At 44.9% G+C, this 26,597-nt stretch overlaps 1 protein-coding gene across 1 annotated transcript in view; it reads left to right on the top strand.

The window, feature by feature from the left end:
• Positions 1 to 19,185, top strand: part of LOC119188276 (mitogen-activated protein kinase kinase 1) — a 45,523-nt gene extending 26,338 nt beyond the window's left edge. The window contains exons 8-11 of the mRNA XM_037436237.2: positions 6,156 to 6,232; positions 13,144 to 13,205; positions 14,705 to 14,750; positions 18,658 to 19,185. Of these exons, the coding sequence (XP_037292134.1) occupies positions 6,156 to 6,232; positions 13,144 to 13,205; positions 14,705 to 14,750; positions 18,658 to 18,777 (305 nt within the window). The 3' untranslated portion in view covers positions 18,778 to 19,185. The remainder of the gene's footprint in view (positions 1 to 6,155; positions 6,233 to 13,143; positions 13,206 to 14,704; positions 14,751 to 18,657) is intronic.
• Positions 19,186 to 26,597: the final 7,412 nt, after the last annotated feature.

Here is a 26,597-nt window from a genome sequence, read left to right on the forward strand (position 1 = left end):
CAATGTGGCGCTCCACCATTTGCCCGGCAGGGCGGTACGGAACAGTGTGTCGGTTTTGTATGCCCCAGTGCTCAAGGAGCCCCTTCCACAACCTGCTTACAAAGGGCTTTCCATTATCACTTGAAATGGAGACAGGTGTGCCATGCCTGCATAAAACCTAAATCATGCAGGCCACCACACTCTTGCTATTTGCTGTCCGTAATGGGAAAAAGTTCAGTGAACTTGGTGAACTTGTCAATCACCACGAGAAGGTACTTGTGGCGTCGAGGTGTCATAGGCAAGGGCCCAATTATGTCCACGCTGAGCTGTTCCATGGGGGCAGTGGCCTATTGGCTGCTCATCAGCCCTTCTGGCTTCTGGCAGTGGGCTTTGGTTTGCTGACAAACCTGGCAGCATCGCACATACTTGGCTGCTCAGCAACCCTTCTGGCAGTGGGCTTTGGTGTTCTGACAAACCTGGCAGCATCGCACATACTTGGATATGTCCGAGCGCACACCCAGCCACACGAAATTCTGAGAAATGCGTTTGAGGGTCTTAAAAAAGCCGGAGTGGCCGCTAATCGGGTGGTCATGAGACAGGCGCAGGACCAAGTTGCAGAGATGGGGTTTGGTAGCCAAGGTACTTTCCTGTTCCCTTGGTGCTGTACAAGCAACCCACTCTCTTCCATCTCGGTCGTCTCCGCCAGGTCTTCGATCAAAGGTTGATCACTGTCAGTGGGTGCAAGCTTCCCTTCCTTTATCACAGTTCGTAGTTTTGACAGTATGGGGTCCTGCTTTTGTTCCTGGGAGAGGAGCCCTGCATCATTCAAGACAGTAGTGTCGTCCACTTCAAATGCCACAGCAGCTGCCTCAAAGCTGATTTGTGGGCTGGGCTCTGGAACAGCCATAGGGAACAGTGTCTCGTGTCTTGCACATTTGCAAGACCCCGCCTGTGCTTGATCCTGCAGTTGAAACCTTGCTGCCGCAAAACCCAACGCTTTACACGTGGTGAGGCCTGGTCTGTAGTGAACATCCAGGACAGTGAGGAGTGATCACAGTGTATTTCAAACTCGGTGAACTCAAGGTATGGTCGTAACTTGTCCCCTGCCCGCACCACAACCAGACACTCCCATTCTTGCACTGCATAGCGCTGCTCTGCCTCAGTGAGGACCCTGCTAATGAAGCTTATTGGACGTAGTGGAGCATCACTCTTGGCTGCCTGCAGAAGCACCGCTGCAATGCCGAATCCACTGGCGTCCGTTTCCACCACAAATGGTCTGTTAAGGTCCGGCAGGTTTACAACAACATCGTCGGCCAGGGACTGCTTAAGTGCCCTAGAGGCTTCCTCTTGCTGCAGCTCCTACCGCCAACGTTGGTTTTTCTTAAGCAGTTCTGTGAGTGGACACGCAGTGATAGAAAATTGGGGTATGAACCCTCTGTAATAGCCTGCTAGTCCCAGGAAGGCCTGAAGCTGTTTGAGTGTTGTTGGTTGAGGATAGTCCTGCACCGCGAGCACTTTTTCCTTGCCCGGCCTACACTGCCCGGGCGATATTCCATGGCCAAGGAATTTCAGGTATTGACAGCACACGTGCACTTTTTCTGTGTTCATGGTCAGCTGTGCCGAACTTATCCGCTTCAACACCTCCTGTACATGCTCAAGATGATCCTCTAGGGTCTCCGAATACACCAGGACATTATCGAGAAACGCCATGGCAAACTGGTGATTGATTCCCTCCAGTAGTCGGTCCATCAGGGTCTGGAACGTGGCAGGACCTCTGCAACTCCAAAGAGCATTGTCATGAACTCGAAAGTTCCCCGATGGCAAATGAGCGCTGTCTTTGGAATATCCTGCTCTTGAACAGGGATTTGAAAAAAACCCTGTGAAAGATCAAAACTTGAGAACACCTGGCTCGTCCCAGCTGTGCCAGCAACCAATCAGTCCTGGGCATGGAGTAGACTGGCACCTTAGTGCGTGCATTCAGCTGGCAGTAATCCACAGCCATGCGGTAGCCACCAGACTTCTTCTCAACCAGGACTGGAGCACTGGCATGCTGACTTTGGCTAGGGCGGATCAGGTTCTGTGCAAGCAGATTGTGAATGCAGTTGTCCATGATGGCCTGCTTCTTGGCATTCACTGGTCGCAGTTTGCATCGAACAAGTGGGTTGTGTCCCGTGTCTATGCGATACTCTGCCAGGGTTGTGCAGCCCGGAGTGGTGGTGAAAATTTCACTTAACTCTTCTAAAACGTGTTTCATGCGTGGGTCTAGGTCCGACGAGTGGCCGGGAATGATCACATTGCAGGCTGCAGTCCCCTCCGGCACACTGGCACACACACTGGCATCGCCCTCAGCGAAAATGCTCCACTGCCTCTGGCTGTTCCTTAACGGCCTTTACAAAGGGCACAATTCTTTGTGGTTCTGTGTCGACCGTCCAGCCACCAAGTGACACGTGCAGAGAGATCCACTCACCGTTAGGAAATCCCTACCAAGGACAACGTCATGGCACAGTTACGAAAAATGTGGCCGAATCCACCACAGCGATGGCACTGCACACGCATTGGTCCACTCGTAGGCTCCTGCCGCGACATTGGTCCCGGCCCGTAGGGTGAGAACGGAGGTGCTGTGTCGCACGAGTAATGCCGGTCCCGGCAGTACGACGGGTCTAGCGCAGCTGGATGCAGTGGCCAGGAATAAATCGGCAGCATCGGCGAGGCAGCAGCAAACGAAGCGAACGACGCTGCGCCATAGTGATCGGCTGCGGCAGTGAGCGATAGTCGAGGGCCAGGCTAGGGCAGAACGCCAGATCTCTGGCTACTTGGTTGCTCGGAAGTGGCGGTGGTCTGTACTGGAGGCGATGCCAAGCCCGCTCCATTAAGCCGTCGGCCACCTTCACCAACTTGGCGAGGTCGTTGTAGGGATGCCCCTCCGCCAAATCTTGCAGCTGATGGTGCATCTGACTCAGTACGCGCTGCACCTTTTCGGCTTTGGAGACCTCTTCACCGATGTGGTCGTAAAAACGTAGCGATCGCATAAATAAACTCCTTCAAATTCCCTTCAGGGTGCTGCGTGCGCTGTTCGAGCTCCGCCTTTAGGCGACGCTTCGTGTAAATCGACGAGAACTTGGAGCGGAAGGCGGCAGTGAATTGCTCCCACCAGTCAAACCCGCGCACGAACCGCCACCACAACTTCGCGCTGCCCTCGAGGGCAGCCGGTACCACGGGAGTCAGTCGCTTATCGGCGGTGACCCCCGTCACGAGGTAGAAGTTTTCCAGGCGTTCAAGAAACTCCTTTGGCGACTGCAAGTCTCTTAACGCCTGAGTAGCGGGGGAGGTGCGCAGCGGCAAGCCGAGGCGCAGAGTCGTCGGCGGCTCGAGGGACCGCGCCAGTGTTAATGATCACAGTCCATGCTCCCACGTGCGGAGTTGTGGGCAGCGGCGTTGCCATCACTCGATCGCGCACGACCGCCGCGATTCGTTCGCGCTCCGTGGTGGAGCTGTTGGAGCCCAGCAACAGCTCTTCAACGACACCTTGGAGCCTAGGCATGTTGTCAGCTGCTGTTGTCGGGCCTGAAGCCATCCCAGACGAGCCCCCACTTGTCATGCGCTAACCCTAAATCGCGCACAACACACCGCTTTGTCTTGCCACCTCCATAACCATGCCGAACTCTCCATTTTCCCTACACACGCAACCCCCACAACTCCCCGTCCCAATGATGATGATGATGCCGTCACATAACGCCATCTCTCGGCCACCCTCACAGTTGTGTCGGTAATCTTGTCACGTTATGGGGCGATACTGGAGCTACACGGCTGCTTTCAAGTTGAAAGTAATAGGTCATGCACTAAACAATAGCACTTCACCGCTTTGACGCTTCCTTCATTCTTTAGAGCATGTTCAATTCTCTCCATATTATGCCTTCTTACAATGGATTCCTTACGCTTATCAATCGCGTCCTTTGCTCTTGTGGCTTGGCTGACAGAAGAGAACTCGGGGTGGGGTTCCTTATTCACAGAAATATAGCTGGTGACATAGAAGAATACTCATCTCATGCTCACAGTCTTATCAGGACAGTATAAAATGATCGCTAAGTTTCCCAGCATGGCTTACTCTGAGCAGTGGCAATAGTATGTGCAACAGTCCTTCTAGGTGGAGCCTGATCACACACACACACACACACAAAAAAAACACTTGTGTGCATGGCACTTCAACATCTCGTGCTTGGCTCAAAGGTCTAGGCACCCTAGAAACTGAGCTCTAAATAATGTCACGACCTTGACAACTTATAGCAGCTCGGCGCAATTGCCAATGAAGACAACGAAGTGGCGTAAAATAGACCTCCAATGCCAACTCAGTTTTTTGTGATTTTGTCCATGAAAATATGATATTTTCGAGCATACTGTCGTACCCTGCTATAACGAAACTGACGGGGCCCGGAAAAAATTTCGTTGAAGCGAAAATTTTATTGTAGTGAAATCGAAAACATTATTGCTGATCTGAGCTAGCAAAACAAAGAAATCTTTATTTTCAAAATTAAAAAAATGCCCGCTGCTTCCTATTCTTTCCCAGCAGCATCACGATGTGATTATCACCCATGCATAGCGAGTCCATGGTGAAAAGCAAGCTGAAACAACGCCTAAAACCGCTTTCGTGAACGAACCAAACGGCATTAACACGTTAACACCAGCAGCTGTCTGTCGTCAAAAGTATCCAACAATGCCGAGATGAAGGCAGAGTATTGTGGAGCGGCGACTCTTGCATTATTTTATGCCATTCTTATCATACATCACTCGCGGCTAGCTGATTTTGTTGATAATGCGGACGAACAGCCGCTCTGATTAGTTACCACACTGGCCAAGCGCGAACATAATCATAAGCATCGGAATCTGAAAAGGCATTATGCCGCGGTTGCACCCAGCAGCTGTGTGAAGAAAACCATGAATTGAGCGACCGAGCTTCAGCTTCGGATCGTCAGCGGCTCAAAACAAGCCAGTGGCAAAACAAAAGCAGGGCAGTCTCATTGCCATCACTAACGAGCAATAGCGGTGCCCATGCTTGCTGAACAGCGGTGGTATAGCGGCGTTTCTGGTGGTGCCAATGCATGTTTTAGACTTTGTTGACGCATTTTCAGGCTCTGAAAATGCATCAAAATGTTGAAGATTGGGTTTACTGCATAGCAATAAGTGTATGAGCCTGGAATTGCATCGTGAAATTTCGTTGAAGCGTACAATCGAAGAAAAGGTGTTCGTTGTGGCGACAATATTTATGCATTGACTCCTATGGACTGCTGGCGGGGAATCGTGAATTTTTCGTTGTAGCAGAAATTTCGTTGAAGCGGTGTTCGTTGTAGCAAAGTTGGACTGTACTCTATTTCTTATGTTTTATTTAGCAAAATTTATTGTTCACTGGCAATACGCTAAAGGGGCCCTGAAACCCTCTTTTGAGTAACCACGGAATTAATTCACTGGAAAAGCGTATTACCTCACAAATTCAATGGCACAAAAATTATAAGAATCCAACAGTACAAGTGAAGTTACAAAGATTTGTCACATGCTGCAATCGCATTCTCTTTTTTCTGGTCCCGATAAAAGTGCTGGAAGTTAAGCAGGGAGGGATGGGAGGGGCAAACAAAAAACGTCGCTTGCGCCTTGTGACCTTCGATTAGAATACAAGGCTTTTTCAGTGCGATCGCACGCACACGTGTGGACAAGTGACGGCCTTTCGTGGTGATCTCTCTAACGATTGAACGTGCCATGTTCAAATCGGCCAATGGCTGATAGATGGGCTTACTACGAGTGATTTTCGTGCTTATTGTGTGATTTGTTGAGAAAAGAGAAGCTATTTTTAACTGACTTTGATCATTTATTGTGAATTACAGGGTGCGTGATGCACTATAATATTTGGCTCGTGTGTTGTCGCGAGCCTCTACTACTAATGGGCAGCGTCTTCTGACCATGCTCAAAAAGTATTGTAGGGCCCCTTTAAGCAAGCTACAACTCATCACTTGTGATTGTGAAGTGCATGCAAAATAGTTCTTCAGTCGGGCCTCAAGCACTGATCACTAGTTTTAAGCCAGATTGTTTTATGAGCAACGTGCCTATAAATGACTGTTTCGTGTTGAAGATTATTTTCGAAGATATAGAGGAAGCAGGTGTGTTAAGGGGGTTTTCTTTTTTTGCAGGTAACTCCGGCATGGCATCAGGTGATGGACCACGGCCAATGTCAATCTTCGAACTTCTCGACTACATTGTTAATGAAGTGAGCAATAATGCTTTTATTGTTCATTGTTTACAATATTGTTCTTGAAATCTCTCAAGTGAAATCTTTCAATTAATGTAAGAGTGCCAAAATAGGTGCAAATTATATTAGTGCTAGCCGAAGTTTCTACTCTTGTGTTGAAGGCTGCTTGTAGCAAAACCTTGTTAATTTGGTACCGGCAAAAAGTGCCTAAATTTACCGCAAGCTGAATTTTCGCGAGATGTGAGATTCAAGAAAATCACGAACAAATGTCTATTGTACGAATACACTTATATTTTCTCCATTATTGTGTGAATTCGCTTGTCATGTTGCATAAGAGCTGTGTAAAAGCTATAATTCCCGTCATCCTCTGACTACCTTCACAAAGGAACCACAACAGAAGACTGACTTCTATTAATTAATCCGAGACAGGCTTAGGACCTTTTCTTTGTCACGAACTGCGACCACAAACACCACCTTGCACATGTGATAAATTTTTCACAAGCATTATGGCCTGCAACAAATCGTTCGTCTATCGTGATATAGCGAGCAAGTTTAATGTCATGTGGACAGCGGCTGAAACGCTCATCAGCAGCTTCCTCCATGTTTGAGTGTTGTCATATTGCATGTACATTGCACAGAATAAGAACGAAGCTGCTGGGTGCCACAACTGCTGTGAAAGGAACTGTGGTTGCTAAAAACGCAACCTTAAGCAGTGCTCATGCAGCTCTCAAAGCACGTGTGCAAGCTACGCACATTGAATCTGAATTTAACTACTGAACACTGCTCTGCATCTGCTGTGGACAAAATGGTGATTGCTAGCATTGTAATTGCACGCAGTTTTCAAGACATGTAGCCCGCACACGCCAAATGGAGAGGTCACTGCTAGGCTTGTGCAAATATTGAATTTTAGGTTCGAAGCGAATAATGATTTCGATCGAATAATTTCGAATTGAATTCGAATTGCATGTATCACATAAAAAAAGGGGAATATTTATCATGACATAACTAACCTGCACAATATTTCTGTTGAATTGAAACGGGAGCTATATGCAAATGCCATTTCTTTTTCCCTTTCGAAGGAAGTCGAAACAACCTTGAGTAGTAGTTTCAGTAGAATGCGAGTAATAACCTGTATGATACTTAATGTTTTGAAATTTATTATACTTGGAGCATTTAATCCGTCATAACAAGCTTAATAAAATGAATTGATTTGAGGGTAACATGTTCCTTTAAAGAGGCCGTGCAACACTTTTCAAGTAGCAATGGAGCCAGTAAACATGCTTGTTGCCTCACAAATTTACCGCCGCAAAGTTTCTTGAATCAATCCAGTTCGAGCGGTGTTCTAAAAATTTGTCGCATGTTGCAATGTCATTCTCTCTTCTCGCCCCGACGAAATAGCTGGAAGCTAAGCGGGGAGGAATGGCACGGCGAAAGAAAATACGTCGGATGCACCTCGTGACCTTGAGCACCTCTTTTTTCTTTTTTCGAATACGCGGCTTTTGAGTGCTATCGCGCATATACTCGTGGACAAGCGGCAACCTCCCGTGACGGCCCCGGTAACGACAAACACGCCATGCTCAAATCAGCCAATGGCTGTGACCAGAGCCATATTCGCGACTCCAGCAATTCGTGCGGCGCCTAGCGGCAATATAGGGAAGCTGTGTACTGAGGTCCAAACAGTCATGCGCCAGTCGTATACAGTAGGAGCACGACAAGATGGTGCCGCCCGTGAAGAAAAAACGAACTGCCAAGCAGATTTCTTCTTTCCAGGTGAAGCACCAGCGTTAACTTGTTAACTCGAACCTATTAAATGACCATTGCATCTAGCGACATGTAGTCACTGGACTACATGTCGCTTTGGCGCCCTAAGTATGTAAACAAATTTCGAGACTTAGTGCGTAGTGTGCATTACATACACAACGCGACCACTTCAAGAACTCCGCTCGCGCTTGTGGGACCACTAGTGCCGACTAAAATAAGGTGCTCTGCATTAATAACCCACTCCCGTTCTACAAAGCAGCGCGAACTACAATCAAACTGCAGAAAACTCGGTATTTGTGTTAGCGACAGCGGACATGGCGACCTCCGTGAATCCACCATGCTGCAACTCCGCAGCGACCTCTCTGTTCATTTGGGTTGCCAATATTCCTTCTTGCCTGTGACAAGTGACTTTTGAGCTTGTAGTGTCATTTGCCGAGGGAAGAAAGAAATTTTTAGCTTTGAAAATTTATTGTGAATTACAGGCCGTGGGATGCGCTATAATATTTGCTTCGTGTATTCTCGGTAGCCTCGACTACCGATCGGCAGCATTTTGTGACCATGTTCAACAAGTGTTGCAGGGCCCCTTTAAATTTGAAGAGGGGCTTCGCGGCAAAGCGAGTTTCTCTTGAACAGGTGCTTTCACAACATAGCATTCCTACATTGCAGTGAAACCACCTTTACAGGTGGTTACATGCGGACTAATCATTCAGACCTCATTAAAACGAAGTTGAAGGGGAGCCACAGTTATTTCGTTACTTTCATTATTTCCTTATCTCGATTATAACAGTTTTTCGCAATGTATGCTCAGATGGGCGCACACCTATAAGCATGCAAAGAAGGAAACCGCTTCGCGGCCTGATGTACCGTTACGCGACCATGCGTGCGACGAAAAATAAACAGTCGAATATCACTGCACGTAGAGACCCTTCTCCTTTCAAGGCCGCGTGCAGAGAGAGAGGGAAAAAAAAGAAAGCTGTCGTGGAGAGTCCTTCTTTCTCGGTGCAGAGGGTAGCAGCGGAGACGCAGTCGTTGCCGTCGTCTTTAGAGAGTGTTGGTGCTGAACTTAGCCGTGTGTTACTCCGCTTTGCAAACTGCGTGCGAAATAATTGATTCGCTGCAAGGCAAATGCGTAAAGAGGTTACTTCAATTAAAGGGCCAGTAAACAGGCTTCAACTTTTTTTTACATCCACCATACAAGCTCGGCGACTCGTAGATTAGATCGCAGCGATCATGTTTTTTGAATATTACAGCACTGCTCGCTGTGCAGAGTCTCTATTTCGAAAAACGATTCCCACTCATCTTTCCTACGCCAGACCGACCCCCTTGCACGCGCAGTGACGTCAACACGGCCATCGGCGACGTGACGTAGCATGCAGCTCGCCGATTGGTCTAAATCGGGTGGGAAAAAACAGGAGTGAATTCGACGTCAGTTCCTGTTCCCACCTACAGCTACTAAACTGCCCATTGTTTCTTGGCACTGTGGTGAAAGAACCAGCCTTGCAGTTATCGCGTGCACGTACGAAGTACTTCGCCCTTGACATGAGCGACACGGGTAAAAAGCATTGCTTTGTTGTCGGCTGGAAATCAAGCAACTGGGCAGCGGAGAAGTATCGGCACAGGGTGCCTCACGATGGGGCCCTGCGTGCTGCATGGCTGAAACGAATTGGCCATCCAGCCACGTACGTCGGGGACCTGATCGTTTGTGGTTGACACTTCGCACCTGACGCTTCCACGTGTACCCGCGGCTGGTGCGGCAAACGCTAAACAAACAACCATGCTTTGTAGCAAGTGGAAGTGCGTTGCGACTGATTGAGTTCACCGATGACGTCAATCGCTGACGTGGTGTCAGGTTGCGGAAGTGGGCGGAGTCACGACGATGGGCTACGCCTTCCCCTTCATGGAAGGGAGAAGGGGGGTGAGGCCGCGTGAAAATTTGAAACCAGCTTAGACTGATGTTCTAACTCTTGTAACTTCCTTAATATAGCATGTATTCGCAAAATTCTTGCGGCAGCATGTTCGAAAAAAAAAAAAACCTACACATATATCTCTTAAAAAAGTTTTGGGACCTCAGGGCTGTTTATTGGCCCTTTAATGACGGATGTTCTCTGATTTGTGAATAAATGTAAGTATTCTGAAACTTCCTCACCATGTGTTCTTAAGTGAAAGAGAAATCGCTTTGCACCGCGGCTTCTCGGTCATGTGACCTGCTGAGCGCTTCCTCATTCCTCTCGGCTGGCTGTGTGAGGAGGACGGCTCTCTCTGCCGCACGTGGCGTGGCTGTAAGGTCGGCGCAAGAGTTTTGAATGAGCCGTGCCGTATGAGCGTCAAACTCCGCAGAAAAGGATATACTAAACACACAATGATGGTTTTTTTTATAGACTATTTGATAGACTAATTTAGCTTGTTATATCCATTTACCGGTCAATTTTACTTTGTTACCAGGAGGTTTAAAATGCATGGTTCTCAAAGGAGCTTTCAAGGGAACTTTCATTTACTTTGTTATATCTATTATTTCGTTATATCCCATTACATTATAACGAGGTATGAGTGTACACCTATTCATTTATTGCAAATACTTTGAAAATATTCGATAATTCAAACCTGAACCGAAGCAAATTCAAATACTTAACTATTCGTTTGAATATTCGAAGCATTCGAATATTTGCACAAGCCTAGTTGCTGCTGTTTGCCAGCCAAAGATTCAGAATCATGGATGGTGGCCTATGCAGGTCTGAAGGCGTATGACAAAAACGCTTGGAGGATAGTACTTCCATTTTGCTTTGAAGAGCAGAATGTGGTATCGTAAGCGGACCGTGTTCGCATCGCCTTCCCAATCACTAGCCTCGCTTGGCATTTCAGTAAACTCCCTAACTGCGCTGCGAAGAAAACGGAACTGTGGATGCCATTCTCCTCCTTTATCTATGCATACGGCATGACGAAACACGGTGAGGGGAATGTGCACTTGGGTCATTTTTGGCCTCTTAGAGGGAAATAGTAGTCCAGCATTTCTCATGCACCTTCAAGATATATGTACCATCAACAGTAAATGGTGTATATAACACTCAAACCTCATTATAACAGAGTTGCATCTTACACGAAAGTAAGTTTGTTACATTCAAAAATTTGTTATAAAGGTTTATTCCTAACACAATATCTATTGCAAGACTATTTTCCATTTACTTTGTTCTAACCGTATTTGGTTACGTCTGGGTTCGTTGTATTGAACTTTCAGTGTATAGCTTACAGTTAGTATAGGATGTATGCAAGGGAAAAGCTGGAAAAAGTGGCTGAATGCATTGTGCTACAAAGTTAGGGGTGGCAGGTTCAAATCCCCAGTCTCTCTCAAACCGAACATTTATTATTATTTATTTATTTGCATCTACCTCAAATTCTTACTCATGGACAACACTGATTTTTCGCACACAACCTATGACGTCGCTGTTGTTGCTGACAACGACACCGGAATTTATGTTAAACGAGCTTCTTAACGTTACCACATTAAAGATTAAAGTGCTGTTTATTGCAGCTGCTGTATATGAAACCGCCATTGACATTAATGTGACCATTGATAATGTTCTTGCTGTTCACATGTGTAATATAATAACTAAAATAGCTAGACGCAGCCTCTAAAGCTGTGGTTGCCAAGGGCGCGGTTAGTGGATGGCGACCATGCTTTCCTGAAGAGACTGCAACCAATGTGTTGTCGCATGCAGCAGTGGGCATGAAGCATTCTGGCTTTCATCTCGTTACCACATGGTTCACTCCATTAACGGTGGCAGTGCAGATTGTGCCACCCCATTTCTGTTGGATACAAACACTGTTCTTGCTCTTTTGTTTTGCACATTTATGGTGCTTAGTACGCTCCAAGGACCGTCCCAGTTGACTGGGTTGCAGCCAAATGTAATTTAGTTAGGGAGAGTTTAATGCCTTTAAACAAAGATCAAAAATTGAGTCCGAATTAAGATACTAGTTTAATAAATAATGTTGTTTCCTTGGCACTGATAGCATACAAACCTTTGATTATTTGAGCCGCTTCATGGTGCCACCACTATAGTCATTGACGTACAAGCACTCTAAAAATTACCGACATACAGTAGACTTGCGATAATTCAAACTTTGATAATTCATACTTTCAATTGATTCAAATGAAATTTTATTTTTTGGTTGGCCCTCTATTTTTCAATGTATTCAAAAGCCTCTTAATTCAAACTCTATCATTCTATTAATTCCTACTTTTTGCAGTTCCATACCAGAAGATATCTGCTGCTTTCCCACTATTATTCAAAAATTTGCGTGCTTATATAATTCTAACAGCCTAAAAATGAAAAATAAGTGCCTCAGGCCTTCAAGAAAAACTAGTAAACAGATTAGAGTATAAAGTTGGGCATGTTGGTAACATAATTAATGACATAGCGCGTAAAATATGTGAGACACAGGAGCACTTCCCTATGTCCCTTCCCTTGTCTTGTGTCTCACATATTTCACGTGCTAGATCATTAATTGGTAAACAGATGTTTGAAACGAAGAACACCCATATTAAACCATGATGCTTCTTAACTGGTATAGAGAGCTTTGTGAGGCACATGTAGCAAAGAAGCAGTAGTAAAAGGCCTGATCAGGAGGCCTGATCGCAACCCTGCTTTCTGCTCATTGCGTTCAGATAGGGTTTAAAAAACGCTTAAAACATTTTTGAATCTCATAAAATCAATGCTTAATCATAATGTGGGGTGTCACCTCACCCACATCATATATCTCAGAACTTCTGATAATTCATACTTTTTGATAATTAAAACGAAATTTAGAGATCCCTTCGAGTTTGAATTAACGATGACTGTATTAGAGTGAGCCATTCGTTGCTGTTGTACTAATATGGTCAGTAGAATGGGCTATCTGTATTAATGTCATTTGCTTGCATATAATTGACGTGGTTGCAATATGGTCAATAGAATGGCCTATCTGTATCGGTGTCATCAGAGTCGGTGGCAATTTAGAAAGCCACATCTTTTATGAGAAAGTGCATGAGGCTGGCCTTGCGAAAATGTTCCAGCAAAGTGCATTAGGTACAGACCGAAATGATCAGAAACACGTTCATTTTACTGATGTGATGAGGACATAGTTATGGAGAAGGCTCCCTTGTCACTTGCTTGACCTCGTGTTCTTGCTTTTAGGCCCCACCTTCAGTGCCAGCAGGTGTCTTCTCGCCAGAGTTCAAGGACCTCGTTGACCGGTGGTCAGTAACACTCGTCAAGCTTTTTTGCTCTTCTTGCAGCCTTTTTTATTCTTTTCAGTACATTTCTTGCTGTATTATTCTTGTTTTGCTTTCTTCTTGTCATTTGACTGGGCTTTCTTATTCTTTTCTTGTTTACACCTGTTCACATGCAACCAACCTATTGCGGCGTTAGATGACTGCAAACTATTTGTTTTTGTGGTTTGAACAAGCTCAGTGTGAACAAGCTGAGCTTGTTTGTGCTCAGGAAGCAGAACTAGTAGTGTTAGGGATCCTAGCTTTTTTACTGTTTATAGATTGCTTACAATTAAAATTATAATAACTTTTTGAAGAGGTGTAAGGTCTGCTTTCTTGTAAGAGGTTGAAGGTCATTTGAAACACCCGTAGTGCTTAACGGTCCATACAAAAATGATGGCATGGCACATCCCCTTGATGCATAATGACCACATATGTGGACGCAGCTTATTTCAGCCATTTCTTTGGATGAGTGGCCAAAAGAAAGTGCAAGGTGCACATAGCACATAGCATGAGTCGAACCTTCTGCACAGTCAAAATGTGGCTTCACTTGACCTTAACACGTTTGAAACCCATAATAATTGGTGGGGAAAGCAAAACATTTCGCTCTTGCTTCACTACTGCGACAATGTGGCAGAAAAAACACACACACACACAAAATTGGCTAGAAACACATTTTATTGTTGAAAGTCAATAAGCTAACTTTGCCAAGCCTTTTGCAGCAGCAATTTCATTGCTCTTGACTCGCATTGTAAAAAATGGTTTATTGCCACATCGTCATGTGCTGTATTTAATGCAGTTAATGTTATGCGATTAGATGATTTGCACACACTCATTTAAAAAATTTTGTTGATGAGGGACTGCGGTAAAGATAAGTATTGTATTCGCTAGTTATGAAATGCACCGACTCCTATGGGCGTACGCCGGTGCTCCGAAAATATTTTGTTGTGGCGAGAATTTCGTTCCCTTCGGATTTTCTTATTGTGGGTATTGACTTTATGCTGTGTACGACTAGCTGGTCAACTTTGTGAAAGAACTGCGATGTTTATTGGATTGTTTGGCATGCCACATTCTAAGACCAATCTCGGAAGCATGCTTGATAATCACTACAACCAAATACGGATGTGCATGCATACAAAGCCTGTGATTTGGTTGTTTTTATGCGAAAATAGAGCATGACTGGCTGCAGAATATTTGAATATTTAATCATATGCCAATTGCTCATTAATTACTGAAACTATTAAGTATTACTACCTACTAAAAATGAAACCACATAGTGCTTCATTTTATTTCTCGTAACGTAGTGTCGACTGCCTTGTAGTTACATTGCACAAATTTGACACATTTGCAGACAGTACATCATAATTCGTGCCTCAAGAAGATATTTTTCTTAAAAGTAGAGAGAGCTGAGCAAGCTTACATGATCACTTTATGCACTGTTTATTAATCATGCTATGTTTTTCATCTTATTTTGTTTGACATCGCAGCTTGAAGAGGAATCCAAACGAACGAGGAGATTTAAAGACATTAATGGTATGTAAGGTGGTTTCATTGCTTCAGAGGGCCAAGCATTCTATATACAGTGAAATCTCGTTGTAGCAAATCTCAGATTAAAATTTCTTATAGATTAATGTATACTTTGAAAAAATAAATAAAACTTCTAATTGATTATTGGTCTAATGCAAAAATATTTCCCTACTATGAATTTCATTATACCGGATGTTTCAGAATTCTTCGGTATGGTAATAAATCGTGAATTTCATAAGTTGCACACAGCTGTGTGAACAGTGCCTAGCTTCATATGAGACCAGTGGCTGTATACATGTCACTATCGTCATCACAAGCCAGCTTATTTTGCTATGTTTTCCATGTTCTGAATGTGGGATAGCCCTTTCAGCACCACTATCACCTTTACTTCTTGTCGAGCTTCACCTAGCTGCCTTTGCTTCTTCAGCTAGTTACGTCTGTACTTACTGCACAGCTGTTTTGTGCGTCGTTAGCCTTGTGTGTGGACGTTCGCGGCGAGTTCTGGAAGCTGCACGAAAGGAACACGGCTGCAATTACGAGAGGTGTCTCATTCAGCAAGGCAGCGAAATATGCAATGTAAGTGACTTCTGGGATGAAATCTGAAAAATTCTTCGTGTATGCTTTAGTAACGTTTGAACACTACGTGCTGTGCAAGCGGTGCTACGATCAAGTACGCACATTGACTAAACTGACGAGCAAGGAGATCGACGCCATTTTTCGTGATCAAGGAAGCAGCGACAAGGATGACTGGTTGTTAAGACAAGGCTGAAACAGTGCACATGAACTAATGTGAAGAATGCATATCAAATGCCATATTTCAAAGTGCATAAGCATGCACACTTTGAGGAGCCTGTTTTGCAGCAGTTATGCTCCATCTATCGGGCCAATATCACAGTCTTAAAATTAATTTGCACTTGTTCTGGATTACTTCATGTTTTTTTTTTCCGGTCTTGTGAGAGAATAACGCAATAACAGACGCATATCCAGCAAAGTTCAGATGACTCCTTTTTGTTGCATTTACAATTTTTAGAATGACCTTTTTACATTTTTTACAAGAACATTTTTTTTTTCAAAGTAAGAAATGATTTTAATGGACCTATGAGATTTGCTGAACAGAGATTTGACTGTACGCTGAATATTGAGAAGTGGAAAATACACGTATGTTGTGCTATGTATTATGTCTTGGCTGATATAGTATTCAGCCTGCCTTTTAATGCGGATTTATTTTGGAGTGTAAACAAGGAAAGGAGGAAGTTGACCAATAGTTTCCTACCATATTTACTAGAAGGAGCTCTGGCACTGTGATCGTTGACCCCCCCCCCCCTCGAGGAATGATTAGCAGTACACGGATTTGCCTAATCTTAGTGTTTGCAGCTTCAGATACACTTGTGGCTTCATTTGCTTTGTTTGGCACTTATGCTAGGTAGGTGGTTGTGAAGTTCGTGCCCCGACTTGAATTGGTGCGCCCTAAAAATCAAAGGGGTAGGGTGTAAACGAGCGTTTTGCTGAACTTTGTCTTGTGACAAAGCGGCTGCAGGTCAAATGAAGCCAAATAAAAACAAAAAAAAATGAAACTTTTACACGTTTGTTTACTACCAATCTTTTATGCTGGTGCCGTGCGCTGCAGCTCCAATCGACACTGGCGCCACAGTTCTTCCTAGTAAATATTATAGGAAACTTTGTGGGATAACCCAATAGATTCGCAATTTTCTGCCAACGTAGTGTTAAAAGGAAAGGAGAAAAAAAGCAGGAGGACACGTACTGTGTCGGATCTTCGTTGTCACAAAGTTTGTTGGAGGGCAAAACATAATTTGTTGATGCAAAATCTCACTTGCTCTTATTTTATGGCACTCAAAAACGAAAATTCGGCGAAGAGTGGACCAATGATAACTATACACAATTGGGTAAACACATCATCGTTTACCATCATTTTTGTTTTGTACAAAATCAACATGGAGGCTGCACTTCATATCTTTTTCGGACTTGTAAGCAGCCTTTTTGACCTTTTTTTCATAATGCAGAAGTGTAGCAGGATATGTATCTACATCCTGATAGATATACTTTTCACTACTGGCTACATAATCGAATTATTTCTCACTAGTAAGCTCATCAACAAGTAATTGTCTGCCACAGTATAGCTGGTAGATTTGATTCCAGCCTGTGGGTCATAGTAAAATCTCATCCTCGGCGTGGTGTTTTTTAAGCATTTTCAACATATAAAGGTAAGCATGTTTGACAGAGCTCTGTCTGCGTAGGTAAAGTTATACGAATCAACGTGAAAATTTTAATACTAATAACGATAGACTGGCTGGAGAGTCTGTTTATTCGTTTTCAAGATACCATGACTTACAGTACATAAAAATATTGCTTGGTGTGACTTATGGAGATTTGTAACAAAGGAGAATCATTTTGGGGGGGGCTCGTTTTTATCAGATTCAATTGAGTGAGTCAAACAGATAATGGCCTTTCTTTGTTCAAAGTAGATATGTATATCTATATTCACATTGGATGGGAGCACAGATGGAAGCCAAGCACTGTTGAAGACGTGCTGCCAGTACTTTAAGGCAGGAATGAAAAGATGCAATGCATACTTGTTCTCGTGGGGTGCCTGCTGATGGCTGTATGGCTGCAGTCTGCAATGCTTTGTATGCGTTAGACACAGGTGCCATATCAACTGAGCTCCCTGCTCACCGTGCTTTGGTTTTATTACAGCTACAGTAAAACCTCTATGATAAAAAATCTCGTGGGGTCACCAAAAATATTTGTATCAATCCGAAATTAATATCGCCAGAAAGCATAGAAAAGTAATCATGAAAAAATTTTTTATTGTTTCTCAGGGCCACGGCAACATCATGAACAGTCCTGAAGGATTGCCAGTAAAGATTTTATATGTCAGCTTGCTCTATAATATTCGGCATGTGTAAATACTGAACCAGGTGTGTTGTGACCCATGACAGCTATTGGTCCCTTCTTATTCGTAGTGCGCTTTTCCACATGGCACCAGAGTACTACGGCAAAGGTGGCTTTTAGGAAGCGCTTTGCATGCTAATGATAAAAGCTAGGAAATTTTGGAATGGCTTTCCTTTATTGTTATTATTTTCCTTTCATGTTGGGGATGTTTTTCAGGACATTTTTGTCCGTGCCCGGACAATCAGGATGGTTGCTCTAAATTTGGGAGTCTCCTGTGCAAATCGGAGTTGGCAGCTGTGTGAACATCCCTAACAATCATGCATGTTTATTCTGCAAGGCCAACGAAAACCATTCGCTTCCCCTTTCACTGCTTGTCCATCTTTCATAGTATATAGGATCATGAAGACGTGGCTTTATCAACATGGCAGGCACATGTACACATAAAATGACTGCAGTATGCGTCACTGTGTTAAAAAAAAAAGAAATAGTGACGTCAACGTCATATGTAGGGTAAAAGTGAAGGCACACCAAAGCTCATTAGGGCGTCTAAGATTCGTGCACACAGTCTCGGACGCTACAATGCGTCGCTGATGTTTATTCTGGTAAACTGGCCGCGCAGTGCCCATGGCTGCGCGTGCTTGTTGTGTCTTCTCTGACAGCGTGGGCAGCACCTGTTTGTACCTACTAAATGGCTTCCATCCATATGGAACATCATCGCGTGATAATCACTTTGCAACGAATGTACCTCGTTACAATGTAGGCCAGTGGGCCTTGGCTAGGATCACAGAAAAATTCTTTTATCACTCTAAAATTCGCACGAGCTGCGATCGTATCACCGGGGTTTTATTGTAGCTGGTTACTTGTCTTCCTAGTTACGTAGTTACCTGTTGCCCTAATTACCCGAGCCAAAAGACCCTGGATTAAGCAATGTTTGGTGCCACTAAAATTCTGCATATGTGACTAAATGGTGTTACCCTTAAGGAGCAATCTGATCTACTTGCAGAACCATCCATATGTGCGGACATCAGAGCAAGAGAAAGTGGATTTTGCGGGCTGGGTGTGCCAAACAATGGGCTTGGACCCCTCGACTCCAACAAAGCTTACTCCGGAGGGACAGGCCTGACCTCCATAATGGTCAAAAAGAAAGCAATGGAGGAGCACAGCTGCTCTCAGCCTACCAAGACGGCCAATACGTTTGCAAAAGGGCCGAACACGCGTGCGATCCAAGCCCACACGTCTCTTTCTCGTGGGCACAAGGCTTTGTCTGGGTCTGCCGCTCCCCCTCTCTTCTCTTTTCCTGTCACCTTTCTGTTGCCTCCTAGCTATGTCTCCATCTGGGGCACAAGGTTCACCACTGGCCATCACGGGGATGGATAGATCAAATGTATGTACCTGCACATCACAGTTGTAGATGGGAAGGAACCACAGCAGTGCGGTTGTTCGAAAACCTTTAGAGGACAGATGTTAATATGCATTGGCTGACAGATTCTGTAGGTTTGTGCATATAGTGGAGCAGTTTGGAGAGGATGTGAAGGGCAGTTTGGTGGACGCCTGCTTTATCCTTGCACACATGCAGCAACAGTAGGAGAAAGTGGATGAAATTCTCGAAATCACTCTGCCCAATGAAAACTTCAGATAATTGAAACACATGAGGATAACCCTTCTTGGTTAATGGGGTTCGTTTCTTTTTCGAGGAGCGATTGATTTCACACTGCAGGTGTGTGTATAGAGAGGACAGTTTTTCTCCATCATTAAACGTCGTTTATCATTCAGTTTTGCAATAAAGGAGCTGGCCTTCTGTTCAGCATGCTAGGGAACTCTTTCATGTTGCTGCAGTTCTGCAATGCAGTTTACATAACTGTTTTGCAAATGTTAAGGCTACCATAGTCTTTTCTTTCACAGACACAAAGTAATAGCATGCACTCTCCACTGCAGGTAGTTTCAAGGTTAGGTACAGTACAGCTGTCTTTTAGTCCTTTTACCATTCATGCCATGTAGCTGCAGTTCATGCTGTTGCTTTTGCTACTCATACTTGGGTCAGAAACAGGCTGCGGAGTATTACGTTCCATTGAATGTTATTGCTTCCTTGTGTTGTTCAGGTCGTTGTGAACTATGGCCAAGCGCTTCATCATTGAAGTTGTAGCTTACTTGGCAGAACTTGCACCTGGTATGAATCTCAGTGCTTCTGCATTGGGTTGTGCAGCACTTCCTATTTCTTGTTCCTTCTCGTGTGATGACTTGTGCGTGCAGTGTGTGCTCTAGGTGGTGTTAAAAAAAAGCTTGTTCGGCAAGTTATTACATGGCATACTCTGTATGGGCATGCCCGCTATGAAAGAAGAGGATAGTTGAAAACATCTTGTGGCAAGAGATGGATGAAGGAACAGGAAAGGTGTTGACTAAAAGGAACATTGACACAGCAATCTTGCCTTTCACTGCATCACGGGTACTTGTTAACTCCGTAACTAGAACATGAAGATGTATGTGGAAGCTGCTAAATGGGTTCATGCGTTTGTGTTCAAGCTCTTTGATGCATTCGACACAGTATAAGCCTGGCTGCTTGTTGTCTCTTGCAATGGAATTCCGCGTGCCTTTATTTTGTCCTCCTTCCACTTTTCATATTCTGTGTAGTTCTGAATGTTCTACCAGTGGCTCAGTGTTGCTTTTCACCACTGATTATGGGCTCTTGAGCCCTTATTTCAGTGGCTTACAATGCCATGAGACTACAATCTGATCTCCGTAATGCAACATATGGCATGCTTAATGGTTGCAGCTTCACTAATGTTGATGTATGTCTCGAACTGGCTGCACAAAAAAGTGATGTTGGTAAACTTTTGCAGGTTCCATTCTGTAAGCATAGAATTGGCACCTAAGTAACAAAGTCACTTCTTGAACAAGAAATTAAGTTGCAGCGAATGGAAACTAGGATCTCTGGGGATGTGTGAGGCTTTTTATTTGCTTTACCTTGCTGGATGCAACATCGTGGCAGGGTAATGTAGCCTGAAGCATAATTGAAGGCATTTTTAAATAATTGTTCATGTGTTGACTTTGCTTTGACCAGGCAGTGTTCAAGGTTGTGGCTTGGAGAAGGTGAATGCAGCTTGACAGCATTTTATGGCTTGGTTGTAAATGCGGCATTGTTTTGTTGCATTGCAAATTGTTTTAGTGTCCATTTTCAGTGTTAGCCATTACCACAGATTACATTTTTATGTTGGATTGCATTGAGAATAAAAGATTGCCAGTGCAGCTATTGGATGCATAACATAGGCAACACATACGATTTAAAAGCAAGCTTCTCTAGGCTGAAAAGTAAAACCTGGATTGTTAGTTATTAAATGTAGCATTGCCTGCTGACCAATGCATGAAAATATTTCTTAAGCTGATGCCCCCAGGTTTCTCTTTTTTTTTCCGAATGTCTACAAAGCTTGTACTTGCATCAGAGTAGGTTTCAAGTGAAGCTGCATCACAAATACAGCTTTGCTGCTGCTGTAATGTAGGCTCCACCACTTCGATCTTCTAGTGTGACAGTACCGAGACGCTGTCACTGCAGCCCTATGTTGGCTACATACCCGCGCTGCACATTTGGCAGTCACAATGCATGGGGTTAAAATAAATTTGCATTGGAGTGTTCATACATGTACTCTCCAGCTAGGAGCTAAAAATAAAGTGCTATGTTTGCACACGTGTGACACCCTGACAGTGATGTTGGTAATGTCTCTGCAGTGCAACTTCTCTGTTCACGCTGTTGCTTGCATTTGTGCTCTTTGCCCTTGCTGGAAGCAATGTTCATTGAAAGCACCTTTGTAATTCAGTGCAGTACCTTTATTGCACATAAACCGCAGTTTTTAGAGTAGTTGTTCTTGCGTTAACACTCCTCTACTATGCATTACGTGATACATAAGTAATGTGCAAGCTGAAGAAAGTGGCCTGTTGGTGTGCAGATAGGAAGCACCTGTGAAACAGTGGACATTGATTGTCTTTTTTAGGTCTCACAAGCATAGAGTATCGTTGTTCTTGCTTGTGAATTTTCGTTTACGCTGTGGGACATCTTATGGCATGCCACCTTAGCCGTCTTTAAAGGTGGAGAATCATGTGGCACTCCTTGAAAGTGGACTGAATTCAAAAGGTTTCAGCAGCTTGGCCATCCTTAGGCTAGTTTGGTCATGTTATGGACGTGGCATCGCACAATTTCAAGATGGCAGCATCTTGTAATTACACAGGGTTAATTGTACCATTGAGCTGCCGATTCACTTCTGGCCACCTCACGAGCAGTTTGTCTGTTGCAAAAACTATAGTCGTTCTTGAAAGACGGACTGATGTGCCTCTACGGAACAAATTGCAGCAGCGTGGAATTTCGCCCAGTCACTACATGTCACATTTTTGGCAACGGATTGGTTATGTCACAGCCTACTGTACAGCCTTTTTTGAGGGACTCCTCAACTTATTGACAGCGATAATGGTCTAGTGGTTCATGCCTGCAATGATGCTTCGCAGTGAGTGAAAAGTGTTGTTGATGAGACTGGCAGTAGGCACAGCTTTGTCCTCGCTGAGGTGCGTGTACCGAAGAACATGCGAGGTGGAAAAACAAAAGGCCACTGTGTGTTCTGGTAGAGTACTCTAGGAAACATTCCCAAGTGCGTGTCACCCTCGTATAAACTTTTATTTATTGAAGCAATTGTTTCATCTTTCTTTTTGTGTGCGTGGTTTGTTCTGGCTCCTGCTGCCTTGGGGCCTCATTTTTTGAACAAGAGCACATATGCGGGCAAAACGGAACAAGTTATGCATCTTGGGGAGAGCTGTGGAGCAGCTATCGGGTCTACTATCACAAGCATAGAGTTTAACTCTGCGCGACTGCACTGTGTCTGAGTGTGTTATATTTTATTGGTGCATGCCTTCCTGTTTGGGAGGAACACACTTACTACAGCTTTGTGGTGGCAACTGAATGGACAATGCTCATTTTCCTTTCTCGTGCGCAGACGTTCTATCAGTTGACAATGGCCACTTTGTATCTATTGTTTCCAAAATGTTTGTGTTGCTCGTCCGAAAAGATCGTGTTGCTCTCGACACTTTTTTTTGTGTAGGGGCAGTTTTTTTTGGTTAATGTAGCAAGAAGTGGTGAGGGGTCTGAAAAGCAGCAAGCATTTTGTTGACCAAAGAAATCCTTTGCTGCAACTCTGCAGGTGATATGACTATTTTAAAATATTTGAGTTTGAATAAAGTGGCCCGTGCATGAAAGTATACTTGGCTCTGACTGACTGTCTGGTAATATTGAACTTGGGAAAGTTTTTCAAAGCAAGAGTGGAGTCTCTGCTAGCGTTGCCAATAATGCAGAACTGTCGCACATTACGTTCTGCATCTTAATACACTTTGTGCCTAAGCTTCACACCAGATGGGGTTCACACCTTAAGCTGTAGAGGGAAACGACTATAAAGATTAGTGAAGATTGTAGGGTCTCGAGAAATGTCGCGCTCTCGGAAGGAATGAAGACGGCAGACTGGGTAGAGAAAGCCAAAACATGTACCTTTATTCACTTGCTTTTACAACGACGATATCGCCAGCCGAATCAGTTACATCACTAGTGAAACGCTAAACGACCTTATACAACATGCCAACACGACACACAAACTACATGAGGTACCGCGAATGCGGCGTCGCTGACGGTTGACGCCTTACGAGGGACCCATGGGAAATGACCCGCAGTGCCGCCCCATGCCCCCCCCCCCCCACCGCAAAAGAGACGACCGTCGACTTCCGCTGCCAAACCCCAAAAGGACTCACTTCCGTGCACCGACGGCCGCCTAGATCGGGCGGGCGCGGCGCACGCGCCCGATCCAGGCGGCCGTGGTCGTGGCCTCCGAGATTAGCCGGCAGCGACGGCGCGCCGCTGGTTAAAATCCCGGCGGCCACGCCGTGGTGCACAAGCCTTGCCTCTCCGCCGCCAGTATCGCGGCGCTTCTGGCGCTTAATCCGCGCTTTAACCTACGCTGAAGCCCCTACAACATGAAACATACTCCTCCACGCGCGCGCTTTGCTCCTCGAATTTCGCGCGCCGCCGGCTAAAATCCTGGCGGCCACGCCGTGGTGCACTGGCCTTGCCTTTCCGCCGCCAGTATCGCGGCGCTTCTGGCGCTTAATCCGCGCTTTAATCCACGCTGAAGCCCCTACAACTTGAAACATACTCCTCCGCGCGCGCGCTTTGCTTCTCGAATTTTTCTCCTCTGCTGGCCGGCGCGCCGCGCACGGCACGCTGAATCCCATTATTGTCTCGCTGTAGGTGCATTAGGACCAATGCGCGCGCTTGTTTAAACGGCTCCTTGAAGCATGTTACAAAATTCTGTCGCTTAAAAAAAAAAAACACCGAGACGAAACTGTCGTCCAGGTATATACAACACAGGGGCAGATACATTTTTAATGCGCTTCGAGAAATAATGCAGAAGCGCTTGAAAAAAAAAAAAACTAGTATCAACTAGCGACTTGGCGGTTTAACACTTTCATGACCGCGCCTATCCCCATCGATAGTATGTTTTCGATGTGCACAACTTGTATATTTGCCCTGTTTCGGACGCTTTTGGACCTCTTGCGCCAACTAAAACGTAAAAAAAAGTATTTTATCAGTTTTGCTTTTGTGTTTATTTTTTTTTTCACCGTGTGGTGATATTGAAGCGCCCTTCCATGCGTGCGAGTGAGCGTGGATAGTTTCAATCATGGCGTCGACGTCGCGTGTGACCGCTTCACGAAAACGGCGAATTTCGGGGGTTTCTCGTGCACCTGGGCTGGAATAGTCTAATGACGACAACAGCACAGGCTCGGACGACGACATCAACACTTTCAATTTCAGCGCGGACGACGAGGGTTCGTCAAACCACTCGTAGAGTTACTGTATATGCTACCTGTATATGCTACTTAGCATATAATATAACTCTAACCACCTCGGAACATCAGCGGTAGTCCACCGGTGAGTCTAGTGCTCGGGCCGCGTTATTGCCGGCGTGCGTCGGTGTAAGTTGAGCCGATGTGTTTTCAAGGTTAGAGCTCTTTATATGCGTAGCGCCCACTTTCTTCGGGCGGGACTACTTGCCGGCGGCAGCGCAGGGAGTGCAGTGTGGTAGGTGTTCTGTGGTGCAATTTCGTGCGCGGAGGCAGCCGGGCATGGAGGAAGAAGCAGCCGGAAGTGAACCTTGGGTAGATGGATGGATATGGCTGTACCCTTTGGATCGGGCGGTGGCTAGCACCACCAAGCCGTAATACTTAATGAACCAAAAACTAGATTCATTTTTTTCCCCTTAAATAGTTAGGTTGAGGATTCGTACTTTGCAGTGAAGGGTTTAATTTTCACTCGTGCCTTGACTTGAACCACCAATCAGATAACCTCCTTCTAGTTAATTCTACCCGCTTAAAGTCTATTTTGCCCTGCCTGTCCCTAAACCCCAGTTCTATGAAAATGAAAAAAACTCTGCGCCATCATCCTTAACTATAGCGTGAAGCCCTTTACAGAACATTATCAAGTGTTCGGCAGTTTCTTCTTCCTCTCCCCACGCACTGCATACCGTGTCTACCCCTTCGTATTTGGCCCGATATGTCTCGGTTCGCAATACTCCCGTCCTGGCCTCAAACAGTAGAGAACTATCCCGAGTATTACCATAGATCCTTTCCCTGGCAATTTCCTGCTTAAAAGTTCGGTAGATCTCTATTGCGGACTTCTTAATCATGCCAGTTCTACACATATCGGTCTCAGCTTCCTTCACCTTCTTCTTAACCGATAATTCTTTTTGGTTTGGACCCCTGCTGTTTTCCAAGTATTTACCAGTCAATTTTCTGGTTCGCTTCCTCCATTTTGTATCGACATTTTTCATGTACAAGTAACTAAAAACCTTCCTAGCCCAACGCTCCTCCCCCATTTCTCTCAATCGCTTCTGAAATTTTATCTTGCTGCTAGCTTCCCTGCCCTCAAATGATGTCCATCCCATATCACCTTGTACTCCCTGATTTGGTGTATTCCCGTGAGCTCCCAAGGCAAGCCTACCTATTCCACGTTGCTTAATTTCTAATCTTGCTTGAACTTCTGATCTCATGCACAAGACCGCATTGCCGAACGTCAGATCAGGAACCATGACCCCTTTCCATATTCCTCTCACAACTTCATACCCATTGTAATTCCACAGCGCCCTGTTTTTCATTACCGCTGCATTCCTGTTACCTTTAGTCGACACGTACATTTCGTGTTCCCTTAGGTACTCGGCCCCATTGCTTATCCATACGCCCAGATATTTGTATTTATCTGTTATCTCTAGCGTGACCTCCTGTATTCTAAGTCCACTACCTTCATTATCATTCAAAATCATGACTGCTGATTTTTCCTTACTAAATCTGAAGTCTAACCTATCTCCCTCATTACCGCAGATGTCCACCAATCTCTGCAAATCTTCCTTGTTGTCGGCCATTAGCACTATATTATCTGCGTACATCAATGCTGGTAGTGCCTGTTCAATGAGTTTTCCTTGTTTGACGAAAGAGAGGTTGAAGCCCAGTTTACTTCCCTCTAATTTGGCCTCCAATTCTTGTAGGTACATCATAAATAATAAGGGTGACAGGGGACACCCCTGCATAAGCCCCCGTTTTACCTCTGCAGGCTTGGATACCTGTTTTCCCCAGTTTATAATTACCTTGTTACCTTTATAGATATTCTTTAAAAGATTAGTGACTACATCTTCCACGCCTAGTGTGTCCAGTATTCCCCACAATTCCTCTTGAACCACGCTATCGTACGCTCCCTTGATATCCAAAAATGCTTGCCACAGGGGCCTGTGTTCCTTTTCTGCTATTTCGAGGCACTGCGTCAGTGAGAACAGATTGTCTTCCAACCTCCTGTGTTTCCGAAACCCATTCTGCAGTTCCCCCAGCACCCCCTCATCCTCTATCCATGCCTGCAGTCTTTTCTTTATAATC

Source organism: Rhipicephalus microplus, chromosome 1 (genome assembly GCF_043290135.1).
Source record: "Rhipicephalus microplus isolate Deutch F79 chromosome 1, USDA_Rmic, whole genome shotgun sequence".
NCBI classification, from domain to species: domain Eukaryota; kingdom Metazoa; phylum Arthropoda; class Arachnida; order Ixodida; family Ixodidae; genus Rhipicephalus; species Rhipicephalus microplus.